This window comes from Mesocricetus auratus, unplaced genomic scaffold, assembly GCF_017639785.1.
Source record: "Mesocricetus auratus isolate SY011 unplaced genomic scaffold, BCM_Maur_2.0 Super-Scaffold_6730, whole genome shotgun sequence".
NCBI lineage: Eukaryota > Metazoa > Chordata > Mammalia > Rodentia > Cricetidae > Mesocricetus > Mesocricetus auratus.
In genome coordinates this window covers 39,680,388-39,704,313 of record NW_024429184.1, presented here as the reverse complement: position 1 = coordinate 39,704,313, position 23,926 = coordinate 39,680,388, and the positions used below count along the sequence as shown (strand labels likewise).

Below are 23,926 nucleotides of genomic sequence, written 5' to 3'. Positions count from 1 at the left end.
TATTCTCCAGCAAGGCCTTGTGTTACACTAGTGACACGTGATGGCTCGCAACTGCCCTTAACCGCGGTGCCAGGAAAGCAGTGCTCTCATAGCCTCCTCCAGCACTGGGCACCCCGGTGTGCATGCAGGCACAGCACCCACGCACAGCACATAAAGGAGAGCTGCGTGCTGTGTGCTTGAAGAACTGCCTGGAACTCAGGAGGCGCGAAGGCAGCCACTGCAGGGTTGGCCTGTACTCACAACTGCTCCCTTTCTTTCAGCTCAGCCTGAAATTGAAGCATCAGTCTCCGCCAGGAACATCAGGAGGCTGCTAAGCTTCCAGCGCTATCTCAGATCCTCACGCTTTTTTCGGGGCACCACAGTTTCTCGTTCTCTCAACATTCTAGATGACGATTATAATGGACAAGCAAAGGTTTGTACAACTTCTTCAAAAAGACTCTAGCTGCTTGATAAGTTACTGGCGCTACCTTCCAAAAGTACTAATCTAGATCCCTTTTTCCTGTCTAAGTGGAGCCAGCCTTTCAGATTTGAAACTGTTTATAAGTAGATGTAGCAAGAAAAATTTCTGAGAAAAGTAGTGGATGCGTTTGTATTTATTATAACAGTAAGTAACAAGTGGATCAGCGGGACAGTCGCCTGTGAGCTGGCCAGAGTTTGACACTGGGAAGGGTAGGAGAGATGGCCTGACCTGGTTCATCCTCCATGCTATAGACAGGAAGCTGGGGTCTCCAGCATAAGGACCGGAGTTCACCCGATGGTTCAAAATCACGGGGAGAAGCTTCCATCAGCCACGTTGTAACTGAAGCCAGTGTTTGTAAGAAATATTTACTTCACTCTTACAGACATCACCGGAAATTTCTTAAGATTGAAGTGAAATGGGTTTGTTTTTTTATTAAATGGGATTTTTATAATCTTGAATTTCAATTTATTTGGAACTATTTTTTGCTTTAGTTTTATAGACAGATTTTCTGAACTTAAGTAGATCAATCCTGCAGTATCTTCTTTGAAGTGACATTGAAGTTTAAAGAAAAGAGCATTTCCCTGCTTGAGAAGTCAGTGGGAACTGTTGTTCCCACTGGTCTACATATGAGTTCCAGGACAGCCAGAGCTACATAGTGAGGCCTTGTCTCAAAAGACCCAAACAAATCAAAAACAGACGTGGACAGCAAATAATGGGATTGTGGTATGGTGTGGGTTCAGTGTGGGGATCCAGATCCCAGAAGTTGGACTCCCCAGTCACCATCCCAGCTTTCCACTCTAGCTGGGCAAATTAGCTACTTTTGCCTGTCTTCCCGGTGTAGCTGAGGATTGGACACAAAACAATGGTTAGTGGGTACTCAGTGGCCTCTGTCACTCCTTGTTAAGATCTGGTTTGAGAATATGCAGCATATGGGCCATATGCTGGTGAATCATTTCAGAATTCCCCTTTGTAGACCATAGGAACAGGGCAGAAGACTGACCTGACCTCTACATAATTAACTGAAAAACAGAATAATTCATTCTCAAATACAGTTTATCTCTGTAGACAACTTTTGAGTCAGTTGGAAACGCCTTAACTAAAGAGAGCATGAAAGCCAAGTGTGGTGGCAGACGCCTGTAATCCCAGCACTCACGAGGCTCAAGCAGGAGCAATGCCATGAGTTGTAGACTAGCCTGGGCTGCACAATGGAACCCTGCCTCAAAAGGTAGGAAATAGCTTTTCCTGGGGTGACAGCCGCTTCAAGGACATGCCTCTTATAAAGGGTCTCCTTCATGGTCCCCAGAATAGAAGGGAAGCAGAAGAAGAGTCGCTGGGGCAGGGCCCCGTTCTTGCTTTATGGATATGGAGAGCCCCGGATGCCGTGAAGTCACCATGGTCTTTAGCCATGCACTAACGGTGGTCTTGTGTGTTGGCCGCTGCACTGTCCTCTGTCAGCCCCCAGGCGGGAAAGCGAGGCTGACAGAGGATGCTCCTTCAGGAGGAAGCAGCACCCGATTATGGTGGGAACGATTCCAATAAACACATTTTCAATTAGTAAAAACTGAAAAATGAAATTAACAAAGGCAGATTATGCTTGGTGTTTCTCAAAGCAAATAAGCCACTTTTTATTTCCATTAACTTTTCTATGGACTATCTGCAGGAAAAAGGTGGATGTTACTAAGATTAAATTACAGGAGAAATGTTTGGTTTTCATTGCAGTGTATGCTGGACAAAGTTGGAAATTGGAACTTTGACATCTTTCTGTTTGATAGACTAACTAATGGTAAGTGAAGCATTTGACTCGCTCGAGTTACTGAGGTCACTGGATGCCTCTGTGGATGCCTGCGTGGGTCGTCTTTGCTTTCACTCACTTCGGCTATGAACCCAGTGCCAGGATTTTGTCCTTGTTAGTGACTTTTCAAAAAGCCAACAGAAATCATTGCACAAGCTTTTGGTTTTATCGATAGTCTTGACAGTAATCAAAAGCCACCTCCATCATGACCTGACCAATTGGAAGTTCTTGCTGCCCTTTTTAAATAGCTCAAACTGAATCTCATTGTGGTCTTGACTTTGAAGTTTCTTCAGCATGTGAGTTTGTACAGTGCCATTTCCAGACACAGTACTCCCGTGGAAGGTTACCCCAGAGGCGTGGCTGACCGGTTGGTCTCTTTCTTGAATGTGTTGACCCTCAGGCTTTTTCCTCTCTTCTGGGGATGCTCCCTCTGACCCTGCCTCCCTCCCCATGCTGGATTAGAGTATGCCACTTAGCTGGGGCACTCAGACTGGGGAATAAGGGTGGTTTGGAGAAATGTCTCACAGATCATTCTAATCTGTCATCTGCCTCCCTCCCCCCCCGGCCCCAAGCTTAGCCTAGTTTTATGTGATGTTGGCATTGCCTTTTCTTTTTTACTCTCTTTGGAATCCAAAAGTGGATTCTATTTGAAAAGCCTTTTTATTTAGAATAAAATTGTTGGCGGAATTCTTGGTGACACTAGCCATCCTTACCTCTTCTGTCTGGGTAGATTTTTAATAGAATTCCACAAAGGAGTCAGTTTTCTGTTGTTCCCTGGTTAGCTCTGATGTTACCTGCCTTCTCTTTCTTCTAAGAATGTGTACGCACGTGCCAGGGCGCACTTGTGGCAGTCGGACGCTTGCTGACGGGGGTTCCAGCCCAGTTTGTTGAGCTCGCACCTTTGCCCACTGAGCCGTCTCCCTGGCCCTGCTTTTCTTGCTTAGCTTTGCGTGAAGACACGACTTTATGAGCACCATGCAGTTCTTAGCGAGTCTCTGTTGCTTCATAAGCAGCAGGAGCAGAGAAAAGTCTCTCTACCTCCTCTGTCTGGCTGGCGCTGTTGACAGGAGGAAGATGAGACTCAGGGGCAACGTGGTGAAGACCATGGGTTCACTTTTGTCAGCAGAGTGCCCTGATGACCTGCCTTTTGTTCTCCATTTCTCTCCCCCTTTTGGTGCCCTTGGGTGGCAGGGAGGTGTCCTGTCACTCTCCCTGCTGCCTAGCTGGCTGCCCTACCGGAAAGGCTGTTGGCCTTCCTCTATACCTTGTGGGATTTTTTTTTTCCTTTTTTTAATGCAGACAGTGAATTATTAGGTGGCCCACCTCCTACAAGATTCAGGAAACTCTTCCTTTGTATCCCAACACAAACATGACCACTTACCATCACGAGAGAGAGGCAGATGCAGCAATGCCAGCCACAGCACGTTTAAAGGCTGGTGGTATAAACTGATAGCTCATAGCCTGTTTGGGGGCTGTTGGGACGCCTGTCGTTGGTTGCTATAGTTGGTTGTTCTTTTCTAAATTTAATTTTAAAAAGTATACAGCCAGCTCATTGGGCCTTAGGAGGAAAGCTAGTGAGCTCAGCCATGCTCTGTCAGCCACAGTTGTTGTCAGTCCCCATTATTAACCCCCTTTCCTTTAGACAACCCCATTTGAACTGGTTTTTTGGAGAAGGTGGCTGATTGACTCAGCCCAGATGAAAAGCACCTTTGTTGGACAACAATCTCTGCTTTTGGGGGGGAAGCTAACGACAGCCCCTTGGAAGCCACAGAAATAATGTGCTTGAAAAAAAGTAATTGAACAAATGGGTAGGAAAAAATTGTTCTTCAGCTTGCATTATGCAATCAGAATGGTTTCCTTTTGGAAACAAAATTCCATGATTTGTGCTCACCATATCCAGGTGTCCTTTCTTCTGATTTGATTAAATGGTGTTTTGTATTTCTTACTCTGGCACTTTCTGGGTGGGTAAGGGGAGAAGACAGGGAGGAGCAGACAGAGCGGGGAGGGTTCCCCCCCAGGACAGGTGCATGGCATCTCCTCTGCTCCAGGGGGAGAACAGTTACTGTCTGACTCTCCTCGTACAGGGTTGCCATAGCTTTGTTGCTCCTGAGAGTCTCTGGTTTTCGGGGAGTGGCCAGCCTATGTTATAGCTCAGGTCTCAGTCAATTTCTGTAGACTACGGACCACTCACTACACCTTAGCTGGCCTATGTTTTCATTGTGGCAGCTTTATTCTAAATAGAGTTGTCTTTCTTTCTTTCCTTTTTTTTTTTTTTTTTTTTTTTTTTTTGAGACCTTGAGACAAGTTCTCTCTTTTTCTACAGTCCTGGTCCTAGAACTTACTATGTAGGCCAGGCTGGCCTCAAACTCACAGATCTCTTCCTGCCTCCCTCTCCCAGGTGCTGAGATTAAAGATCTTGGCCATCATGCCAGGTTCATTGGTATTCAGTTTCTTAAGGATATTGTTTTTCCTTCCATGTGGAGATGATATGGTCATCTTTAAAAAGAATCTTGGGGCTGCCAGGATGGCTTTGCAACCAAGTCCACGCACCTGAGTAGAAAGCATGAATGACTTCTACAAGTTGTCCTTCAGCTCCCACACATACACCATAGCGTGTGTGTGTGTGTGTGTGTGTGTGTGTGTGTGTGTGTGTGTGTGTGTGTGTGTGTGTGTGTAAAAGAATCCTTATGGACCAGCAAGATGATTCAGCAAAAGCCTGGTGACCTGAATTGAATTCCCAATAAAGGTGGAAGAGCTGATTTGCCAAAGTTCTACACACACACACACACACACACACACACACACACACACACACACGCACGCACGCGCGCACACACACACACACACACACACACACACACACACAAATAAGTGATATTATGTTTAAAGATCCTCTTGTGGCTTGGCCCTGTGGCCTGCTGCAGCCTCCAAAGCACTCCAGAAGTGTTCATGTTTACCTGTACTCATCTGTAGGTTCTGCTGAGTTGACATTGGCTTAATGAGTTATTGGTTGATGCTTTGTTAACCCTCTCAAATATTGTAAATTCTTAATGTGAGATTAGTTGTATCTTTAATGTATTTTAACAAGAATCATAGACTTCAAAAGACACTAGCATCACATATATGTTAGTTATCTATGGTACAGTAATTTACGAGATTAATTCCCTTTTAAAACAGTCAATTTATCTGTTCATACAGCATATTTGTCCCATAGATGGAGTCTGCAAAATCCTGAGACATAGAATAGAATATATACAACCTGGAGAGTTTTTTCAGGGAAGGGAAAAGCAAGCATAGTAGAGATGGGGGCTCACACAGCAAGGATGAGCACTGGTGGCGTGTATGGAGGACGGAGAGACGCAGGGGAGCGTACAGCATGTCTGAGTGTTTCTGCTCATTTGGGCATCACAGGAGGACGAGAGGGAAGACATGGATTGATGAGATGAAGCGTGTCCAGTGGATCAGGCTCCTTCCTTGAGGAGATAGGGATGAATTAGTGTTCAAGGAAAGGAAAACTAAAGGCTTAGGGATTTTTTTCTGTGAGGTATGAGACTATGGAAAATTCAGAAAGAAATGGGAAATAAGCATGTTAAAGTTTTTTGAAGAATAGCAGTCTTAGAAATAGGTGCTTTACAAGGTGACAGAGGCATTTCACTGGCAAAACAGTAAGATCACCCGGAGCTCATAGCTTCATCATGATAAGTTCTGTCATACTGCCCGTTTCTCGCTTCATCTCAGTGCTAAACTGTCATACCCCCCCGTCCCCCATGTCATCACAGCTTCATCGTGGTAAGTTCTGTGGTACTGCCCATCCCCCGCTAGCTCTAAGATTTTTCTGCTCAAGTACAGAGAAGGCGAGAGGTTTAGCTCAGAGCTTCTATTTTGGGGAACTTGAGGAGGTGACTGTTCCCTTCCTAGTTCTTTTCCAATAAAAATAAACACAGTTTCCACCTCGGAGGGTTGCAGCCAAATGAGTAGCTCCTTTCTATGAAGTGCTTGTAGAGTTGGATTGGCTTCTTCACTATAGCTCAGTTTTCCCATAGTCTACTATTGAGTATTAAAAAAAATTGATGTGCCAGGCAGTGGTCGCTCACGCCTTTAATCCCAGCACTTGGGAGGCAGAGGCAGGCAGATCTCTGTGAGTTTGAGACCAGCCTGGTCTACAAGAGCTAGCTCCAGGACAGTCTCCAAAGCCACAGAAAAACCCTGTCTCGAACCCTCGCCAAGAAAAAATTGATGTGAAAATTCTTAAAAGTTTTTATCATAAAAAAAGTTTTTATCATTCAGTTCTTTGTGGAAAACTGAAACGTTTTCCTTAGGCTGGAATGAAGATGTTAACACTTAGAGTGTATAACTATCAGAGTGAGGACCTGAGGGCTCTTGTGGAACACAGTGGGCATGGGTGCTGTTTCCAGGCTCGAGGTCTGAGTCTCTGTCTGGGGGTAGTAGCCGTCTGGCTTTGCACGTCTTGCTAACATGGCCTCTCCTCTTTCTTTTCTAGGAAATAGTCTAGTAAGTTTAACCTTTCATTTATTTAGTCTTCATGGATTGATTGAGTACTTCCATTTAGATATGGTGAAACTCCGTCGATTTTTAGGTAAGTGATTCTGACCCATCTAACAATAAGATTGTACAAGAACTCGTGTAACTGTCAGTCAGCTAAACTAGTCAGGATCATCCAAGCCTGTAGCTGCGTACCACATAGCAGCGTTTGGGTTGGTGACAGTTTGTGTGACAGGCTACGTACCAGCTGGCCTTGCAGCCACATTCTTTTTTGCATGGCATTGAAATGCCTGGTGACTGGCTGCATTGGGGTGAATCCCTTAGAAATGTGACCAATTTGAGGTGATAGTCACATGGAGGATATATGTGGTTCACTCATAAATACCATATTCAGTACTTGGTTGTCACTGTTGTTTAGTAGAAATTTAGTCTGTTTTTTCTTTTTAACATAGTTATGATTCAAGAAGATTACCACAGTCAAAACCCTTACCACAATGCAGTCCATGCTGCAGATGTTACTCAGGCCATGCACTGCTACCTAAAGGAACCCAAGGTAAGCGGTGGGCACTGACTTAGGCGAAAGTGCAAAGACAGCTTCTTTGGCGTGACATTTCTGTAACTTAGTGGTTCAGCTCAAATGCAGAAGCTTCCCCTGTCAGGGGGAGGTCAGACCTGACTGATGTGGCTGTAAGTGGAAGGACCAGAGCAGAGATCTCAAAACCTGGGCTCTGTGAGAGCATTTGGCATTTGACTGAGCTCCTCGTGGGCTCTGTTCAGCACACATGTAGTTTTGTTTTCAAGTGTCCTCCATGTGAGTTTGTTGGACACGCAGACGCAGAGCCTGGGGCTATGGGACGTAGGCCTGAGAAGGCTACTCTTCCCCCTGTGCCGGAGATGTGCCAGCACACTTGAAAACAGTGCTTAAACACTGGTCTTCTTGTCCCTGGCAGTTCATATTAGAGCCTGACTTTAAGGCAGATGTGGTGGCTCGCACCTGTAAATCCCAGCATTTGAGAAGCTGTGGCAGCAGTGTTGCCAGGAGTTTTAGGCCAGACTGAAGTGCATATGGAGTAGCTCCCTCTTGCCCTAGCCTGTCAGGAGCTGGTAACCGATGCACAGCTTTCCTCATGGTGTACATTTATTGATGTCCTAAGTACCCTGCTGGCAGCTTGTGACAGAAGTGTCAGTGACGTAGAAATTTTGGCCTGATGGATCATGTTATTATATAATGTATAAACTGATGTCAGCCTGCTGAGGCTGGGTACTGAGTAAAACGAGGATGGCCCTTGTGACTGTCACAGAGGAAAATCTGCATACTGCTGCTAACAGCCAGAGAGCATAATCTCCCTGGAGGATGCCACCTCTTGGTAGTGTTCTGTTGTGTTGAAAAGGGCCCTGAAGATAGTTTTACAGACAGATACAAGAGAAAGCTGACTTTCATGTACTTTACAAGATTTGTAGTTTCTTAGTCACACAACTCAGATATTACTAGAGTCAGCAGCCATTTGTCTTTCTAAAAATTCCTTCGATCTGGAAGGGCTGGTTCATGCTTGTAAGTACTTGGGAGGCTGAGTCAGAAGGACAGAGTTCAAGGGTTACATGCATAAACTCTAAACAGTTGTGTTAATGGGTAGAGTCATAGTGAACTTCCACTGTCAACCAGACACAATCACGTGGGGTGAGGGAACCTCACCTGCAGATTGTCCAGATCAGATTGGCCTGTGGCCATGTCCGTGAGGCATTTTCCTAATTGCTAACTGATGGAGGAGCCAGCCCAATATAAGGAGTGCCATCCCTAGGCAGGTGGGCCTGGGCTGTCTAAGAAGAGCACCTGAGAGTAATCTAGTAAGCAGCATCCTTTAGTGTTCCTGCTTCAAGCTCCTATGCTAGGTTCCTGCTTCGGTTTCCATTAATGGTACACTATAGCCTGGAGAGTAAGACGAAATACACTTTCCTCTCCAAATTGCTTGGGGTTAGTGTTTTAGCACAGTAATGGAGATGAAGATTAGGACATCTGGAGGGATAGTTCAGTGGGTTAGTGCTTGCCACCCAAGCATGAGAACCTAGATTTGAATCCCTGGAACCCATGTAAGAGTCAGATATATAGCATCTGTATCCTACAGTGTCTGTAATCCCAGCACTCCTCCAAAGGCGGAGGCAGGAAAGTCCCTGGAACGTGGCAGGGCAGCTGTCCTGGCTTGTGCTTGGGAAGAACAACAGAGACCTGTGTCTCAAATGACCATACGTGAGTGAAATAACACTGGAGTTTGACCTCACAATTGCACAGCATGCCATAGCAATCCACACATTGACACACGTGTGCACATACATCTACACACACATCGTTGAATTACTTACTTTCAGGTTCTGTTTCTAGTAAAAGTTTTCAACACAAATGTACATTTTTTAATCATTTTTCTGCTTTAAGTGTGTGACTTGCTTTTATATTTCCCCCCACAGACTTCATTTGTGGGGGAGGGGCACGAACACGCCACAGTTGCCGCGCAGGAGTGAAAGCACGGCTTTTAGGAGTCAGTTCTTTCCTCCCAAGGGGTCCTAGGGATTGAACCCAGGCTGTCAGGCATGAGGCAAGTGCTATTACCCACCAGGCTGTCTTCAGCCCTCCCACAGAACTTTTAAAAGTCCAGTTGCTTCTTTCTGTGTTTCGTTTTTTTTTTTTTTGTCTGAGATTGTAAAGTTATGTGTAGTCATGTATTAATTTTGCAGTAAATCTGTTATCATTTTCTCCCAGGAAGGTACTTCTGTTATTTTACCCCCGCCACTCTTATCACAGGGACATAACACTTTGCCGTGTTGTCTAATAGCAGACATGTCATCACATTTATAACTCCATGGCCATTCATGACTTAGCCGTCCTTAGATGTGTGCCCCTCGCTCATTCACCCGTGTCACAGGAGAGACTGCCTGATTTACAGCCTACCTTCTGTTCATCTATTTTAGTGATTTTTACAGTTCGATTTTAGGGCTGGGGATCTAGGCTGGTAGAATGCTTATCTTGCAGGAAAGCCATAAATTCTGTCCTAAATACCTTATAAAACTGGGCGTGGTGGATTACACATGTGTAATCCCAGCATCCTGGAGGGAGGGAGCAGGAGGATCAGAAGTTAGGGGTAATCCTTAGGTACACAGTGAGTTCAAGACCGGCCTGGTCAAAGTGTAGAGAAGTACTGTGGAGTCCTCAACCATAAATAGGATATTTATATCATGTCCCTTCTGTACGAGACTCAGGGACCAGAGAGAAAGAGGGCACGGATAAACTGTAAAAGCCAGAGGTCAGAAAGGGCCTGGGCAAAATAGTCTTGTGGATATGACAGGAATGCTATCCTGATGAACTCACCGCTGCCATGTTTTCCTCCACAGGACCTACACTAGGTCACGTCAGCATGCTAGCATGGAGTCAGGAGAGACAACTATCCCTAACACAGGAGCTCTAGACAGTTGACTCTTGGGACAGGGGAAATAGTTTCCTCTAAGGGTATGGGCCCTGGTAGGTTGAATATACTACAGTGGATGGCCTCACACTCATGAGTATATGAGCAGCACAAATTAGACTGTGGTGTGGTTTTTTTTTTTTTTTAAGAGAACATGAAGTTTGCAGGGGAAGTGAGAGGTGGATCTGGGAGGAGCTAAGGGCAGGAGTTGGAGGTGAATATGATCAACTCACATTGTATACAGGTACGAAATTCTCAAAGAATTAACACAAATATCATGCTTTCTAAGTTTAATTTTTAAACACTTGACATATTCTAGAAAGGAAATCATTTTTGTTACTAACTTTGCCATATTTATTGAACTCATGCTAACTTGTATAATACAAAGAGGAATTGTATGTATTCTCTACCTTATGATGCCTCACGAGGCAGGTGTGGTGATCGATGGTAAATTGCTGTCTCATAAGCCAGTCTTTGGACAGCAGAAGGAAAACACCAACTCCTAAAAGGGTTTCCCTGACCCCACCCCAACAGTAAATCAGTCACTTCCTAGATAAAGTACTCAGTGGCGTGCGGCATTCGGTAGAAAAGATTTATTCTGGCATGGGAAGGAAATAGCCAAATCTGGATCAAAATTTATTCTCATTGAAATGTTTGTGGTGCTCGTCTCTTTCGTATGTTAGCAGTATTAGTGATTTATGCTCGGACATTTTCACTGTCAGTTTACAAGGTTGTGTGGTCAAGTGAGCATGGCCGTGGCAGGTCATGGGAAGGGCTGTGGACACAGCACCATCCTTTGCGAGGGCGAGGGCCAAAGGAGAGAGCAAGGAGATGGTGCAGCGTGGGTCCCTGGGGTGCCTTACGAGAGCCGGTGATAAACTCAAGATGGCTCTTTATTATGGAAAATTTTAGTCAGCTGATAATAAACTTTGACTGTAGTTATCATGTTGTTTAGATAGGGTGCAGTTACATTGCCATCAGTGAAATGCCTTTTCTGGCATGACTTCACAGTCCTGATTGTGGCCATCCATTGATAGAATGAAAATATACAAACCTCTTTGTCAGTTTAAGGTCATTGTTTCTGAGGAAGAGTGGTTCCCATTGTAACTGTTTTTAGTTATGCGGTGAAGGTGAGGCAATAGCAGTGGTCCAGCAGGTAGTTCCACTGTCATCACAGCTGCAGCAGCACATGCATCACAGTGTGCAATAGTACATACGTCACAGCTGCAGCAGCGCCCTGCACCAGTGTGCAATAGTACATACGTCACAGCTGCAGCAGCGCCCTGCACCAGTGTGCAATAGTACATACGTCACAGCTGCAGCAGCGCCCTGCACCACAGTTGAATACCACTGTCATCATAGCGAGCAGCAGCACATGCATCACAGCTGCAGAGTGCCCTGCATCACAGCATGCAGACTGCAATGTCCCTTGAGCCACTATCTGGCAGGCTCTTCCTGGCACTAAGGAGGAATCCACCTGAAAATTCAACAGCCAGGGGAGGAGACCCACCACCCGCACTGGCTCCTAGTGGTAGACAGTGTATTTCAGGGGGTTGTGATTAATTATTCTTTCCTTACACTTTAGCTTGCCAGCTCTGTAACTCCTTGGGATATCTTGCTGAGCTTAATTGCAGCTGCCACTCATGACCTGGATCACCCAGGTGTTAACCAGCCTTTCCTTATTAAAACCAACCATTATTTGGCAACTTTATACAAGGTTAGTATGGTTTCATTGAGAATTAATTTGTTTTTATTCTTTTTTAATATGAGCTTAAAAATCCCAGCACTGAGGAGAAAGAGACAAGAAGATCCCTTGAGCTCACTACCTGAGTAGCCTCACCTAATCCACGAGGCCCAGGCCAATAGTGAGAGACCCTCTTAAAAAACAATGTGAATGGCTCCTTTGCAGCCACTGGCCTCTACACACATGCATGTGTGCATGCATGCTCCTTACACCACACACGCACCGGCCCACCCACCCACAAACATGCACAACTAAATAACACTTTAATATCTTGCATTCAATGCTGTTTAGTGTTTTAAGGAAATAAAAGTAAATTTCCAATGGATGCTAAAGCTTTAAACCAAGTTAATATTGCTGACAAATGGTTCTTTATGTCCAGAAATGACTGTTAGGTAACAGAGAAACCCTTTTTATAGAATACCTCAGTCCTGGAAAATCACCACTGGAGATCTGCAGTGGGCTTGTTGAGAGAATCTGGTTTGTTCTCACATTTGCCATTGGAAAGCAGGTAAGTTGGATTAAGACAAATGGAAATAAAGTTAGTCATTTATAAAGGTTAGAAAATTATGTTATTATTCAGGTTTTCAGTTTTTGTTAAAAATTATCAAAATTGTGGGGCTGGAGAAAGGGCTCGACAGTTAAGAGCATTTGCTGTTCCTGGAGAGGACCTGAGTTCAGTTCCCAGCACCCCAAGGTGGCTCGCAGACATCCATACTGGGCACATACACACTCATACACTTAAAATCCAAAGAAAGTTCTATCAAAATTCTTAAGCCTGTTGTGTAGTTGTCACTAGTATTTTGTTGGTTGTTTATCTTATGGAAGATATTCCATCTTTTTGAGTAATGTAAAACAGTGGTTTAGTGATTTTACTTAACTTTTCATACTTTGCTGACAAAGGCTTCAAGTCTGTGCCTGAAAAATTGCACAGAAAGTAGACACTGCATAGCCAGATTCCTTCAGACCTCAGAACATCTTCAAAGCCAATACAACGATAAGTTGTACAATCTTAGGCCACCTGTGGAGCTGTCAGGCAAAATAGCAAATAAGATGAACAAGAGAAAATAGTTTAATACTAAAGCAGGCCATTCTGGTGGCCTAATTAAAAGTACTAATGTAAATTAGTCCAACCCGATAGTGGTGGCAAAAATATCTCATCCCCTGCCATTGTGGCCTTCATACTTTCCTCACTTTGTTTTAGAGATTCAGTATTGTGTTTGTTTCAACCGATTTTACTGTTTTTTTTTTCTAAATTTTGAGACCGTGAGTTCGTGCGTGCGTGGGCGTGTGCATTCAGGCACAGGTATGCTGTGGTGCACACACATGCAGAGGTCTGACACTGCTTTCAGCAGTCATTTGTCTCCTTCCTCTGGGGTCATCAAGCTTGGGAGGCAAGTGCTGTTCCCACCGAGCCATCTCACTGACCTTGTCGGCAGCTTGTTATTGCTGGTAACGCAAAGCTAAGCTTACTGTAGCCTTGTTAAGGATGGGTTTTTTTTAAGTGTCTTTCTCTTGTTATCTCATGAGGCAGTTTTTAAAATGATACAGTGTGTCTGCTATCTGTATTAACATATTACATTTTCCCTCCAGAAAGTTCAAATGTACTTAGATAATTGACTTAAAGTTTTTTTGTTTTTATTTTACTTCATTTTTTTTAAGTGTGATTGGGTGTTTTGCCTGCATATATATCCATTCACCATGTGTGTGCCTGGTGCCCCAGAGCCAGGAGAGAGTGAGTGAGGGACTTCCTGAAACTGGAGTTACTATATAGGTGGTATATGTGAGAGTTGGGAATCAACCCAGGTCCTCTAGAAGAAGAGTCTGTGCCTTGTCACTAAACCTCTCTGGCCCCTTGATTTAACTGCTGGGAATTTGATTAGAAGTTTGTTAAGCACCTGTCCCAAAGTGTCTCAGTGGGCAGTTGAATGGGCTAGCATTCTCTCCATCTCAATCTTCTGACTTTCAGGTCCCAGGCACCAAAAGATAAGAAAGAGTAGTTTGGTATACGCACAGAGGTTTCTAAGAAAACAAGAAAGTCTTCAGAATTTTCTCTAACAGCATTCCAGTGTTACAGTGACTATTCTTCCTTTTAAGTAAATAATTCCACTTTGACTGACAGAATAAAGATACTCCTTTGCAATATTTACATAGTGGTATTTCCCTGTAAAGTCTTAGTTTTACTTTTGATTATTTTAATGGTTTTTAAGTGCATTTCTTCACGATACTTTTTTAAATATGTTAAGTTTAAAGCAACTGTCAGGGCATATTGGGGTTTTGTAATGCTTTCTGAATATTTAAGGGAGAAAATTAATTGAAAGTCCTAAATGTCTTCTTTATTATTTCTCTAATCCAGGCAAAAGATGGAGACTCAGATAGGGGCACTGATACTAGCCACAGACATCAGTCGGCAGAACGAGTACCTGTCACTATTTAGGTCTCACTTGGACAGAGGTGACTTACACCTCGACGATGGCAGACATAGGCATTTGGTTCTACAGGTAAAGTCCTGTTGCAAAGATTATGTTTCCGGGGTAAATCAGGTCACAGTCAGAGCAAAAATGAAACACTGTAGCAGCATAGTTTTTCAGGCTAAGTTGGGAGGAAAGAGAAGTTCCTCTGTTAGCATGCTCCCTTCCAGAAGGACATGCTGGAGAAGCGTCTGGCTTTAGCCTGTCAACAGTAGCTGTTTATTCTGATGAACTCTCACATGAACGGGAGGCAAGGAGTCGATGGTCTCTCTGGGTTTGTTGATACTTTATGACTGATGATGATGCCATGCCTCCTTGGGCTTGTCAAGGGTAGTTCCAGTTACAGGCTTAGCATCCTTCTCAGCATTTCTGCAAAATAACTGGTACATATGTGGCCAAATAAAGTTAATATACAAGTGAGATTTCTTTCACGTTATTTCCCTCTTTGCTGGCTTTCATTTTTATTTGGTTCTGGATCCCAAGCACACAAAACACATGCCCTACACCTGAGCTAGAACCCAGGTGGCCCTTTCTCTTCTCAGGGTTCTTCCCATTGTTGGAGTATATTGAAACTTGGTACAACTGAGATCTTTTCTTCCCTAACAGTTTTAATATTTTGTTTGCTAGATGGCCTTGAAATGTGCTGACATTTGTAACCCATGTCGGAACTGGGAGTTAAGCAAGCAGTGGAGTGAAAAGGTCACGGAGGAGTTCTTCCACCAAGGCAGGTTATAGTGATGTGTGACTAAAATCAGAACCCAGGCATTGATAAGAGCTTCAGCACAAATGCATTATCTTTTTAACAACTATTCATAGTTCATGTATGCATAACCAGTAACCCGTGGGGCATATTTGGAAACTGAGTGACCCTGTGTATTCCTGACTGTACAGAGAGTAGACTGGAAACTTGACTGTGCAGAAAGATTGCTCTGAAGTAACTCCAGGCCTTCATCTGTGTGCGGCACAAGAACATCTGTGGCATGTTCGAAAATACTGACAGAATTAGTCTTGGGAGGAACACCTAGGAAACAATACTCTATTTGATCCATTTAAATAGTGATGTCAATTTGGCATGCTTTCTGTGTGCACTAAGTTTAATCCTGTCAAGAGGATTGTGTAGTGTCCTTCCAGTAAATTTACAGATACAATGAAGGTATCCATTATAGATTTAGACAACAGGTCTGTTCCATCTTAATATATTTTTCTTAATTTTTAGGAGATATAGAAAAAAAGTACCATTTGGGCGTGAGTCCACTTTGTGACCGTCAGACTGAGTCTATCGCCAACATCCAGATTGGTAATTATGCACATTTAGTTGCAGCTGATTAAAAAAATTCCACTCATTTTGAAATTATTCAAAACTAATTATTCAGCTTATGCTCACTCTAGTTCGTAGGACAGACTTGACTACAGAGTCAGACAGAGATGCAGAAGACAGACACAGCTTGTAGGAGAGCATGGTGCTGAGCCTGTGGGAGTCTACTGGCTCCTGTGGCTAAGGCTGACGGGCTTTTCTCTTGGTGGGACTCATGAGACAATTAATATATCTGCTTGATTCTCAAGGGTTCTCAATGCAATCTGTCGCTGTGCCTCCTTGGGCTTGTCAAGGGTAGTTCCAGTCTATGGGTCAGCATCTTTCTCGGCATTTCTGCACAGATAACTGGTAGATCATAGCTGCATACAGTTAATCTAACAGTGAGATTTCTCTCATGGGTATTTTCCTCTTTGATGCCCGAAATATAGGCAAAAGAAAAATGCAAGCTAGGTGAGCAGGTAGTGCATGTAGCTCCCTTCAATGTCTTTTTGCCTGAGGAAATTACTCGCTGGTATAGAAAAAGAACTTCCATGGCTCAGGCAGCTCTTCTGAGATGTGTTCAAAGCACCCATTCCAGGTGGCCCATACGTTCCTCCAACTTCATGGACTGACACCCTCTTCTGGCCTCCACCTCTGAGGACACACAGAACACACACATGAATGAAAATACTTTTTTTTTTTTAAGTCATGATTTTAGCTGGGCATGACTATCCATGCCTGCAATCTCCCATTTTCAGAGTGGAGGAGGAAGGATTAAAAGTTCAAGGGCATCCTTAGCTATAGAGTGGGGTATGTCAGACTCAGAGAACAAAACAAGGGCTGTCAAGATGGCTCAGCAGGCAAATGTACTTGCCTTCAAGCCTGAAATCCTCGTTTGATCCCTCGGACCCACATGGTGGAAGACGAGAACCAACCCCTACAAGCTGCCCACTGACACCCACATGTGCACTGTTCTGGGACACCCACATGTGGCTGTGACGTTCTCACGTTAATATTTTCTTTAAAAGAAACAAACTAGCCTCTCCTCATTTCTAGACTGACTTTCTTCTCAGGAGTTCTGACATGACTAGGAAGACATGCCAGGTGTCATAGTCCATCCTTGAGGAAGTGAGACAGTCACCAGTGAGCCCCTCTTGGCCTGCCGTTGCCTCACTCAATGCCCCTTGAGTTGTGTTCTGTCTTCGTGTCCTTAGCTGTGACATGGCCACCACACGTTAGCTTAAGTTGGGTGTGAGAGAAATAGGAAAAGCTGGATAATGCTGTCCAGCTCCCCTCTGCTTAGAGCCCCACCCAGTTACTTACGAAATCCAGATTTATAAATTACATTCATGCACACCCCCAGACCTTTCAAAAAAATAATATCCTGTAATACTGAGTGGAACTGAAGAACATTAAAACTCTAGATGTTTTTAAGATGAATTCAAGACATATCCTAATGGCTTTTTCCCATTTCTCAAGGTTTTATGACTTACCTAGTGGAGCCTTTATTTACCGAGTGGGCCAGGTTTTCAGACACGAGGCTGTCACAGACAATGCTCGGACATGTGGGGCTGAATAAGGCCAGCTGGAAGGGACTGCAGAGACAGCAACCCAGCAGTGAGGATGCCAATGCTGCATTTGAGTTGAACTCCCAGTTATTAACTCAGGAAAATCGGTTATCCTAACCTGAACCAGTGGGACAACTCCCTCCTGCAAGGCTGTGGAAATGTGAAATGGGTCCCCAGGGGAAGAGCTGGTTCTGACGGCCGACGTTTCCAAGGAAATGACTCCAGCATTATTTATCACTGAGATTTCTTGTGTTGGTCATTTGAGCCCACTTTTTAGTGATGAGACCTGAGTATACAGCAATATGCACCTGGCTTTTGTGTGAAACCCTGAACGTACAAAGCTCAACAGGGGAACCGGAGAGGATTAGCAAGGAAGATTTGCTCCACGTTTTCAAAGCCCATATCCTTTGAGCCCTGAAACTTGAACTGAATCTCAGCAGCAACCTGTCCGATACAGCCGCACATCTGCCCCTTCCACTATGTTCTCTCTGAGAAAACAGAAATGTGAAGTGCCGAGCCTCTGCTGCCTCTGGCAAGACTCATTGTTTACAAACCCACTCTAAAATACTGGTTCTCACTCGCCTTGGAGCATGATTGTGAAGGAACCACCGAGATTGACAGCTCGAGCTGGAGATGCAAGCTCTCCCGTGGTTTGCCTTTTTTCTTTTGGATGCCCTCAGAGCCTCCCGTTCGCTGTTTTGTCCTGTGCACCAGAGAGCGAGCGTTTATCCGGAGCACCAAGCGTTCCGCTCCAGTGCTGTTTGGCAATGCATATTTTTAACTATTAGATTTTCATTTGGGGCGGGAGGGAAGGAACACCAGTATCCCAGCCGTGTCCTGACTCTGCAGTGAAGACACTGCATGTTGTTTTCACTACTGTACACTTGACCTGCACATGCAAGAAAAGGTGGAATGTTTAACACACCATAATCAGCTCAGGGTATTTGCCAATCTGAAATACAGTGGGATGGGGAAGTGTGTCCTTCCGATCAAGGGAACTAACGTCCCTTTCGCTGCAGTGCGTGAGAGGTATGTTGTGTGACTGTGTATGTTTGCGTGCATGTTTGTGCATGTATGGCTGTGCATGTTCTGTCCATCCATGTGGGAAAGGATTGGAAATGTAAGCTTTTATTTATTGTTTTAGAATGTGCTGTAGTGAGCAGCCACACTTGGGGGAGGGGAAGGGAGGTAAAGCTGTAGGATTGCTCCAGTTGCCTTAACCTATGCACAAAGCTAAGTGACCAAACTTCTCGTTCTGATTTGAAAAGTGCATTGTTTTCTTGTCCCTCCCTCTGATGAAACGTTTCGCTTTGGTGGGCCTTTTGATGTGAATAGATGTTTTCTAGGATAAAATTTAAGGACTAATTTTAGACAAAACATTCCACTTTTGTAACTTGTTTTTTCAATGGTTTTATGTATAGCAAGCACAACTGTAATCTAGTTTAACAGAAACGGTGCTTTTAGTTAATTTGTACTTCCCTTGTTACTGTAAAGGACTGTTTATTAATTATGTTTACAGTGTGTTGCAACAGCCATCTTGGGAGAAAGCTTGAGTGTAAAGCCATTTTGTAAGAGGCTTTGCCATACTCATTTAAACATGTGCCTGTTGCTGTTAACTTTTGATGAATAAAAACCGGTCTTTTCTCATTTTAATCTTTGCATTTTACCTCACCACTCAACCCTTTGGAAGTCATGTGCTCAGTTACTAGGTGGTTAGTCAGCTATTGGCTCGTCCATTCACTCATGGGTATTTTACAGTCCAAGCTGTGTGCAGACACCATCCTCTGGCTTCTGTGGGCCTTACTCTCTGCACCCTGCACGCATGGCAAGGCCTGGTTCAGTTTCTTCCGTCTTGCCTAGTGTAGCATTTTATTCCCACAGTTGGGAATTGCCTAAGAAATCACCTTTGGAAGGACTGAAAGTGCCAGTTGTGTTTATGTTATTGGCCTTTTTAAAGCAACTTATGAGACAGCTCAGGTAGCTGTAAAAAAGGGTAGACAGTAGACAGGCTGGCCTCAAACTGGTCTCACTGCTTCTGTCTCCTGGCTACTGGGATTAAGGTGTGTGCCACCATTCCCCAAGCCTTTCCACCTTCCAGTCCTACCTAATTCACTAGAAGGGATATAGTACAAATTTTAAGGCCAAACATTTTTGTCCTTACTTTCTAGAAGAAAGTACAAGTGTTATAGAACCCACCTGAGTGATTTCCCTGTTTTCTACATAAAGATGGGACATCAATAATCTTATTTCATCCAAAATATTTTTATTTTAGCATATAATAATTTTTAAAGATACTTTTCCCTTTTCTTGAAGTGGGTTGTTGTCTTTGAAATACAGTGTTTTAAACTTATACCACATGTCAACTTAGACTAGCCTCATTTCAAGTGGTCCATACCACGTCTGGCTTCTCCTGTTGACAGCATAGATACAGGGTAACAGTCACTACCTGAAGAAAGCCAACTGGTCACTCATAAAGTGGCAGCATGTTGGCATATTTGACTTGTCCAGGGTCGAAAATTCCTGTAAGCTCATAGATTGTTTTTCAGCTCATGAGAAACTCACCTTAACAAGTTCACGATAATTAATATTGTAAAGAACAGTCTTGGTATTTTAATTTGCAATGAGAAATGTTAACTACCAATCATTCTCTCCCTTTAGGCAAATCTCCTTGAGAAGCCAAATTAGGAGCAGCTGGTTTGCTCAGTGAGCAAGGATTCTGAGCAAGGGATGCTACGCGTTTCCTCATGCATCCCTCTCCCTGTGGGGATGGATGCCTTCTGATTTCCATAGCTGTGGACTGGGTACTCTCTTCCCCTGGATGCTAGAGGTTCTCTGCCACTAGTTGCTTCTCCACATTAGCTTGATTGGTAACTCCATTAGATCTGTTACTTCCTTCAGCTCCTTTTCTGTTGAGCTTGCCTGGGCAATTGCACTGCCCAGTGTGGCTGTTCACTTCTGCTCTGATCTGCTGGTCTTCCAAGGTATAGCGTCCCTGTTTACAGCTTCTCAAAGGGAAGCTAGGTGATGTTCCCATACCCATCACAAGTTTGTTTTCTTAGAACTGTGGGAATTCCCTGTCCCTCCTGCTGCTTTGACTTATTTTCCTTCAACAATTGGCTCTTCTACAAGAGTTTGGGGAAACAGATAACATTTTTTTTTTAAGTAAGCAAACAGAGCAGTGCAAAAATCATTGCATTTCAAGATAAATTGGACACATCAAAGAGTTTTTTAGGCTGTAGCTGCCATTTGGGAGTCTGGGCCCAGTGCTGAAGAGGGGATGGTTACTAAGGTCTCTGCTTTAGGAGTGAGAAAAAAATGTTTTTTTCTCCTTTTTTGAGACAAGGTTTCTTTGTGTAGCTTTGGAGCCTGTTCTGGAACTCACTCTAGATACCAGGCTGGCCTCAAACTCACAGAAATCTGCCTGCTTCTGTCTCCCAAGTGCTGGGACTAAAGGCATGCTTTAAAAAAAAATTTAACAAGGCCTACCTTAACTACAAATCTGGTTCCTCATTAATATTTGTACTTTAAACAATGGTTTGTAATGAAACTTTGTATTAAAACAAAAAAAAAAGGGCAAAATTTATATTTTTTGTCCTCTGCAAACCTAGAAAAAACAGCCTGTACCTGAGGTATAGGTTCGAGGTGCTAGTGAGCCTTCACGGTTCAGAAATGGTCTTTTTCCACAATGCTCTTTGGATGCTTGTTTCCTACTTAAGACTAAAAACTGTCACAATCTTATCATGTCTTGAGACCAGTAGCTAATATAATCCATACTGCTTTTAAAGAAATGTGCAAACGAGCACATCTCCAATGTGTGTTTGAAACATAACTTACATTGAAGATTTGGTCTGCAGCCATTCTCTACTAAGAGCCTGCGTGGCACTGGAGGACCCCCAAGGCCCATAGTCATCATTCAGGAGGGATAACCAACCACCACAGGGCCACACGGGGATGAGATGACAGAAACATAAAGGGTCTCTTAAGTTCTTCTGTGAGCATGGTGTAGGATGGATATAGACTGGACCATGGTAAAAACTACTGTGGAGTGTACCCTTTAGCTGTCAGAGCATTGATTGGCTGCCAGAAGTGGTTTGGGTGGTGCTGAAGTTGTGTAGTAAATAATGTCTGGTTCCTGTTGTATGCAGAACATGGCACTGGTGTTAAAATCTTAGAGCATCACAAGCCAGGGTCTCCTTCAAACTGTTGTGGTGAAAGAAAATGTTTGTAGTTAGTTTTTAGAATTGTGTATGAAGGGTCTTGAGAGACTGGCTTAATGACGAAACTAACACCATTCTTACCTCTTAATATCTAACTCGCTCAGCATTCAAATTTGATTGTAAAATACAATGTTAAGTATTCAAAATGATATTCTGAGTAAAATGTTGACTTTGTCAATTGCATTTTAAACTTTCATGCCTAAGTTTTGTAAGTTACCCTAGACTCCATCTTCAGAATCTGGTAGAATGGAAGGAGAAAGAGAAACTCCATTATTTTCAACATTCAGCTTCTTGTTGGCTATGACTTAAAACTGAAACCTGCTGACTTAGTAATCTGTGGCTTTCAATTGATTCAGTAGTCTCTGTTTAAAAAAATTCCATTTTGTACTTGTCTTTAAGCTCTCCCCCCATCTTTCTGGCTGTCTGTCTCTTTCCTCCTCTCTCGCCGTGTGTGTGTGTGTGTGTGTGTGTGTGTGTGTAATAAATCTGAAGTATTTCTTCACTGTTTGGATATGTCATAAAAATTTTCAGAAAACTGTAATGGTTTCAGTTTTTATCTAAAATTTATAAAAATCGTAAAGTTTTGAAGGAAACATCAAAGTCTGTCAGTTTACTTCAGGTGCCATAGCACAGACACTTCACGGACTGCAAACAAGCGTGATCGGGTGCCTGGACAGGACAGCTGTTCCAGGAAGGGCCCCTTCCCAGCTTGCAGACTTGCTAACTCTGTATATGGCCAGTAGGAGAAAGGGCTAACTTTCTTACTCCTAGAAGAACACTAATCCCATCATGGGGTCTCCATCCTTGGACATACCCCATTACTTTAATGAGGGGAAGGGTATTACACAAACACACATTTATTGACTGCTCCAAGTTCCTAGGTGCAGGATACAGCCCAATGGTAGAACTCTTGTCTGTCATGCAAAAGGCTCTCCGTCACACAAAGTGAACATGAACAGAAACTGAATTTTCTATCTGGAAAGCATCATGAGAACAGGAAGGGGCTAAGTGTTTATTTCTATTATAGTGGACACCTCATTCCAGGTAACTGGGGCTCTAGACAGAGATTTGTGTGTTGTAGTGGAGGCCAGTTTTATAGAACTGAACTTCAGGAGACATGGAATGGAATTTGGCCATCCTGGGAGCTTCCCCTTGCACGAGGTTCCTGTTTTCTGTCCTTTGCATCAATTTCTCCTTAGGAAGCAGTGTTGTGTATAGTGTGGTTTTTAGGATTAATGTCCCCAGCATGGCAGACCTGGGTTTAAGCCCTTTCTAGTTACCCATTTCCTCATGACACCCTTAAGGTGTTAAATGCCACATACTCTTGAAGTTTCCTATTCAGATTTCTAGGAGAAGTCTGAACATAATGGCTTAGTCAGTTGCCTGTCCATGTGTCAGGGAGGGCAGAGGACGAGAACCATCTGGTTAACATGATCGTTGTTCTGGTCTGCACATAACCTGTATGCTCTGCTGCCAACATCAGTATTTCAGAATAACTTCCTAACTGTATTTTAGCCCCCCCCACACACCTTAAGATACTGGTTTCTAATATAAAATCCCCTGGGGTGTGAACTTTTTACTCTTCCATAAAAAACATTTGGTCAATAAACAGGGATGAACATTGAGCAACAAAGGCAGACATGTAATACCTTAGGTAAAAAACCTTGTGAAAAGTGGCCTTTGTCCTTAAATTGTGGCTTTTCACCATGAAGTAATCAGGGCTTCCCTATCATAAGCACCTGGCTTGAAATGGAAAGCGCTACCTGACCTTAACCCTGATATATTAAAACTACACTCGTGTTCTGCTCCTATCAGAAAGGCACAAAGCTAGAGACTGTATCAGAAGACCATATCTGAGAACTTTTGGCTAGAGGAACAACTCTTAGTCCTGGAGTAACAGCTTCCTCCGGAAAAAGATGCTGGGTCCTTACTTTGCTATGGTATTTTTGTTATTCTGTTTGTTGTCAAGGTACCACTAAGACCAGTAAAGCCTCTGGCCTACTTACAGGATTTCCAGAGAATATCCAGTAAGAACCAAGAACCAGGCTCAAGAAAGGAGTTCAAAATGATTTAAACAGTTTAAACCTTTTTTTTTTTTTTTTTTTTTTGATGCAGGGGTCTCAATGGCTCCAGAATAAATTCACTTGACCGACATCATGTGTGGCTCCAAGTTTAGTGTTCCCTCACACTTCTCTGTGAAATTGTCACTACAACGCTATCGGATGCACAGTTCATCTACATTTAGAACTCTTTCCTTCTGCATGCTGTGTTGCATTCAGGCCTCCTGGGGTGGCTTTCCTGCATTAAAACAAGTCTCAAGAGGAAAAGTGAATGATAGATAACACAGTACATTAAGGAATGTATCACTGCTTAAAAATGCATTAGAAGTTATCCTAAAGCAACATGTCAACACAAAGAATGTCAGTTG

General features: G+C 43.5%; 1 protein-coding gene across 2 annotated transcripts in view; it reads left to right on the top strand.

Annotated features, from left to right (window-relative positions):
* Pde7a (phosphodiesterase 7A) overlaps positions 1 to 21,681 on the top strand; it is a 95,316-nt gene extending 73,635 nt beyond the window's left edge. Inside the window, exons 4-14 of one of the 2 annotated variants that reach the window (XR_005875240.1) lie at positions 261 to 412; positions 2,180 to 2,243; positions 6,754 to 6,849; positions 7,208 to 7,308; positions 11,793 to 11,924; positions 12,368 to 12,459; positions 14,305 to 14,449; positions 15,047 to 15,143; positions 15,636 to 15,716; positions 17,193 to 18,310; positions 19,940 to 21,681. Coding sequence is in view for 1 of the 2 variants with exons in the window: in XM_005066213.4 (XP_005066270.1) it covers positions 261 to 412; positions 2,180 to 2,243; positions 6,754 to 6,849; positions 7,208 to 7,308; positions 11,793 to 11,924; positions 12,368 to 12,459; positions 14,305 to 14,449; positions 15,047 to 15,143; positions 15,636 to 15,716; positions 17,193 to 17,398 (1,166 nt within the window). In the remaining variant the exon portion in view is untranslated. Of the gene's footprint in view, positions 1 to 260; positions 413 to 2,179; positions 2,244 to 6,753; positions 6,850 to 7,207; positions 7,309 to 11,792; positions 11,925 to 12,367; positions 12,460 to 14,304; positions 14,450 to 15,046; positions 15,144 to 15,635; positions 15,717 to 17,192; positions 18,935 to 19,939 lie in introns of those variants that run through there. The other variant, XM_005066213.4, reaches the window with a different exon arrangement.
* The last annotated feature ends 2,245 nt before the right edge of the window (positions 21,682 to 23,926 follow it).